Consider the following 4,027-nt stretch of genomic DNA (forward strand, 5'->3'; position numbering starts at 1 on the left):
TCCCAAGTCCAGCTTCCCGTCTCTGCTCTCCTGTCTGTGCCACTGCAGACCTAATACTTTTATTCATCAATTCATTCATTCATTCATTCATTTGAGACAGGGGTCTCTCTCTGTTCAGGCTGGAGAGCAGTGGCACAATAATTGCTCCACCTCCTGGGCACAAGCAGTCCTGCTGCCTCAGCCTCCTGAGTAGCTAGGACCACAGGTGTGAGCCACCATATCTGGCTAATTTAAAAAAAAAAATTTTTTTTTGAGTTGGAGTTTTGCTCTTGTTGCCCAGGCTAGAGTGCAATGGTATGATCTCGGCTCACTGCAACCTCAGCCTCCCGGGTTTAAGCAATTCTCCTCTCTCAGCCTCCCGAGTAGCTGGGATTACAGGTGTGCGCCACCACGCCCGGCTAATTTTGTATTTTTGGTAGAGAGGGGGTTTCTCCATGTTGGTCAGGCTGGTCTTGAACTCCCGACCTCAGGTGATCCGCCTGCCTCAGCCTCCCAGAGTGCTGGGATTACAGGCGTGAGCCACTACACCTGGCCAATTTTTGTACTTTTTGTAGAGATGGGGACTTGCTGTGTTCCCCAAGCTGGTCTCTAACTCCTGGGAGATCCCCTCGCCATGGCCTCCCAAAGTGCTAGGATTAGAGGCATGCACCTGGCCTAATACTTTCCTTTAAATAACTCAATTGTTAAGGCTAAATACCTGTTGAGTTTCAGCCTAAGCTGTGACGTCACTAGTTTCATGTGGATAAATAATAGATAGATTGGTAGGTGGATAGATGAAGAGATATATAGGTAGATAGATAGAAGATAGATACACAGGTAGATAGATGATTGATGATGATGACAACGATGACGAATATAGATGATATATACATGTTAGATGATAGATATTGATGATAGATAGGTAGAGATAGAGATGAAGAGATGCCCGATGTTGGTAATTGTAGTAGAATTAACATGCAATTAGGAAATCCCATTGTGTGCACCCCTGAAGTCACTTTCCCACCCCGGGGCTCTTGGGCTCGGTCATCGGAAGGCTGAGCCCTTCGCAGACATGAGGCAGGAGACACAACTCCCATTGTATAGGTGTGGAACCTGAGGCTGGTTGGGGGGATTTGTGGACGGTCACGCAGCCAGGAGGGACAGGCCTAGGGGACTCTCCCCACAGTGCTCATGTCCCCGTATGAGGCCTCCGGGGACTTCCTGCCCCCACCACACACCAGCCTGGCTGTCACCACTACACACACAGGAGGCTGCTGGGACAGGCGCATGTCTCCCTCCAGGTGGGATAGGAGAAACAGGAAAGGCCCCTGCAGGAAGTAGGGGGAGAAGGAAGGCTTGGGGCCTCTGAGGAGATGGCTTGGACCAGGCAGGATGTGAGTGCCCCAGGGCTGACCCTCCCCACCAGGGCTGAGCCGTGGCAAGAGCCTGAGCCCGGTGGTCCTGGGTGGGGACCAGCCCAGGCCATGCCTGCCCCTGCCTTTCTGTCCCCTGGGCCCCGCTGGGACCTTCTGGCCCATGGCAGGCGCCCTCCCCACACAGGATGCCATCCAACACCCCTCCCCAGTCCATCCCGGGCCGTACGCGAGAATTTCAGCGTCCTGGGGACAAAGTGAGGGGGTTGGGTCGTCTCTGGGGTGTCGGTCTCAGGGTCCCCCAGCCCCCAGCTTCCAGGGCTGCGTAGCGCCGGCCCCACTTGAGCCTCCCCCCGCCACCTCCTAGCAGCCGAACGCCTGCAGCCTTCTCAGAGTTTATTGAAGGTGGAGCTGTGGGGAGCACACAGGACCGCAGACCCCCTCGCCCAGCTGCCCCAGGGTGGGGCTCCAGGTACTCTGGACATGGGACAAGCTGAGACTGGCTCCTGGGGCTGCAGGTGCCGCTCAGTAGCCCCAGTCCCTGCAAACATCCAAGGCACGCCCCTAGCTCCTGCCCTGCCCATGCACAGACCAGGGTGGGGGGTGGACCGTGGCCCTGCTCCCGTGGCCGGATGTGCAGGGCTGGCAGGGAGAGGAGCAGGGTGGGACGCCAGGCAGAGAATCCCTCCCCAGGCGGAGGAGGGTCCCCGGATCAGGGTGAGAAGCAAAGTCCCTGCTGGGGTGGGCAGTGTGGGGCGGGAATGGGAAGGGGCCTGGATTGGAGGCAGGGACTTCACCCCCAGCTCAGGCCCCTCTTGGCCAGCTCCACCTGGACCAGGCGGTGGTCATTCAGCACGCACACCCTGGTGATGGCGCCCAGCGGCCTCTGACGGCGTGGGAACTGCAGCACCTTGTGCTCCAGGGCGTAGACGTGGAAGTGCCTCGCGTCCGAGCTGACCTCCATCTGGACAGGCCGGGGCCAGTGACCTCAGTGCCGGCCCCCAGGGCCTGGGGTCTGGTCCTGCTTCTAACAGGGATGTGCCTGCCAGCCGTCTCCAGGAAGCACAGCCTGGCAGGCCCCGGGGGTCTCTTGGCTTGGAGCCCCCAGCCCAAAGTCCCCTCCTTTCTCCCAAGACGGAGTGGCTGGTAGCCAGGGTGGTGGGTACCCACTGCACATGTAGGGAAACAGGCCAGGGAGGCCCACCCAGACCCTGCCCTGGCCCACTGACCTGTAAGCGTCCACCGTGAACCCCCTGCCCGCTGGCTCCCTGTTCCCCCACGGGCCTCCCCTGCCTAGCCCAGGCCCCATCCAGGCCCCTGTCACCTCCAAGGGCTCCCCCGGGGCCAGCGGGAAGATGCTAGACACCTGCTCCGGGCCCCAGCGGCCACCCTGGAAGGCATTGCCCACCACGGCGGCGCTGGAGAACTGGGACTTGATGTGGAAGGCAATGTCCCCTGTCTCCAACAAGAAGTTAGTCTCGAACCTGGGGTGGACATGGTGCGGGTCAAGAGCTGCAAACAGCCGGGCCGGCCACCCAGCCCAAGGCCCAGGGAGGGGAGGGCGGTGCCGCTGACCTGTCCTCTCCAGAGTCAGCATGTCCCTGGACCAGCAGGTTCCAGCCGGGGGCCAGGCCCCCCACACAGAAGGCTTCAAACTGAGTGGAAGAGACAGGGGGAGCAGCCTCCTCCCTCCCACCCCCACCCCCACCCCACGTATCCCATCTGTCCAGGAAGGTCCCTGCCCACCCAGCTTGCCCCCAACCCGGTGCCAGGCATAGGCTAAGGCTCTGTTCCTCTGGTGTCTTTGTGACAGGGCGACCAGGGTGGGAGGGACACGCCTGCCCTGTAGGCCAGCTCTGGGGGGACCTTCACCCTGACACCCTCCCAGCCCTGAGATCTGATGAGAGACCGGAGCCCACACCCCATCTCTGTGCAGAGAGAGCATGGGTGGCTCAGGGAGCCCCCAGCCCTGCCCCATTCTCCTTCTCCAGGTCCAGGGTCTCACCCACCTGCACTGCCATCTGCTCCCAGCCACTGTGGGAGGGCACGGGGAGCCTGGGGATATAGAAGGGGGGCTAGGAGCAGGGAGCGCCAGGCGGGCTGGGGGTGGGGAGCACCGGTGGGGGGGCTGGAGGGGGAGCGCCGGGGGGGCTGGGGGTGGGGAGCGCTGGGCCGCACCCCCGGGTGGCTTGACAATGTCTCTGGGCCCTTCCCAGCCCATATCTCCCTACCCCTCGGGCCTCTCCCTTCCAGCTGGTTCTCTGTGGAGGCACAAGAGAGATGGGGTCACCTTCCCCTGATCCCCTAAGCCCTTTCCTAGGCTGACTCTCACCCACTTCACTCCTTCAGGATCCAGGAAGGCAGCCACTCCTTTCTCACAGGGACGACAAGGTCCAGGCAGGGACCCCGGCCCGGCTTTTCCTCCGGGATCACGGGCCCCTCCAGGGACTCGAACCCTCCCATCCGGCCAAGGGCAGGCTTAGGAGAGGAGGCTTGGCTGCCGACCCCTGCCTTGGCTTCCAGGGTTCCGTCTGACCACCTGGTGCTGCAGGGCCTGTCCCCCAGCCCACCCTGGCCCCCGCCGCCTGCCCCCACCGGCTCAGCCACCCCACGGGGCATACAGCAAGGATGAGGCCGGTGCTGGTCAGCGCATTCCAGGCTCTGGCAGGCGAGGG

General features: G+C 61.7%; 1 protein-coding gene across 1 annotated transcript; it reads right to left on the reverse strand.

Moving 5' to 3' along the window:
* Window positions 1-1,734: 1,734 nt before the first annotated feature.
* GRIFIN (galectin-related inter-fiber protein) lies at window positions 1,735-3,815 on the reverse strand. Its single transcript, XM_054545626.1, has 6 exons — window positions 3,732-3,815; window positions 3,362-3,427; window positions 2,928-3,007; window positions 2,677-2,836; window positions 2,150-2,316; window positions 1,735-1,893 (listed from the first exon to the last, which is right to left on the reverse strand). Exons 1-6 carry the CDS (start codon window positions 3,813-3,815, stop codon window positions 1,878-1,880), a joined length of 573 nt encoding a protein of 190 aa, XP_054401601.1. The 3' UTR covers window positions 1,735-1,877.
* Window positions 3,816-4,027: the final 212 nt, after the last annotated feature.

The sequence above is a fragment of the Pongo abelii genome, chromosome 6 (assembly GCF_028885655.2).
Source record: "Pongo abelii isolate AG06213 chromosome 6, NHGRI_mPonAbe1-v2.0_pri, whole genome shotgun sequence".
Taxonomy (NCBI): domain Eukaryota; kingdom Metazoa; phylum Chordata; class Mammalia; order Primates; family Hominidae; genus Pongo; species Pongo abelii.

Excerpts from the sequence above, each read along its gene's own strand:
- GRIFIN (XM_054545626.1), bottom strand. The coding sequence starts at position 3,815 with ATGGGAGGGTTCGAGTCCCTGGAGGGGCCCGTGATCCCGGAGGAAAAG. Across the intron at positions 3,008-3,361 it reads GGGAGCAGATGGCAGTGCAG|TTTGAAGCCTTCTGTGTGGG; the intron begins GTGGGTGAGACC and ends TCTTCCACTCAG. Across the intron at positions 2,317-2,676 it reads CCCCGGGGGAGCCCTTGGAG|ATGGAGGTCAGCTCGGACGC; the intron begins GTGACAGGGGCC and ends CGGCCTGTCCAG.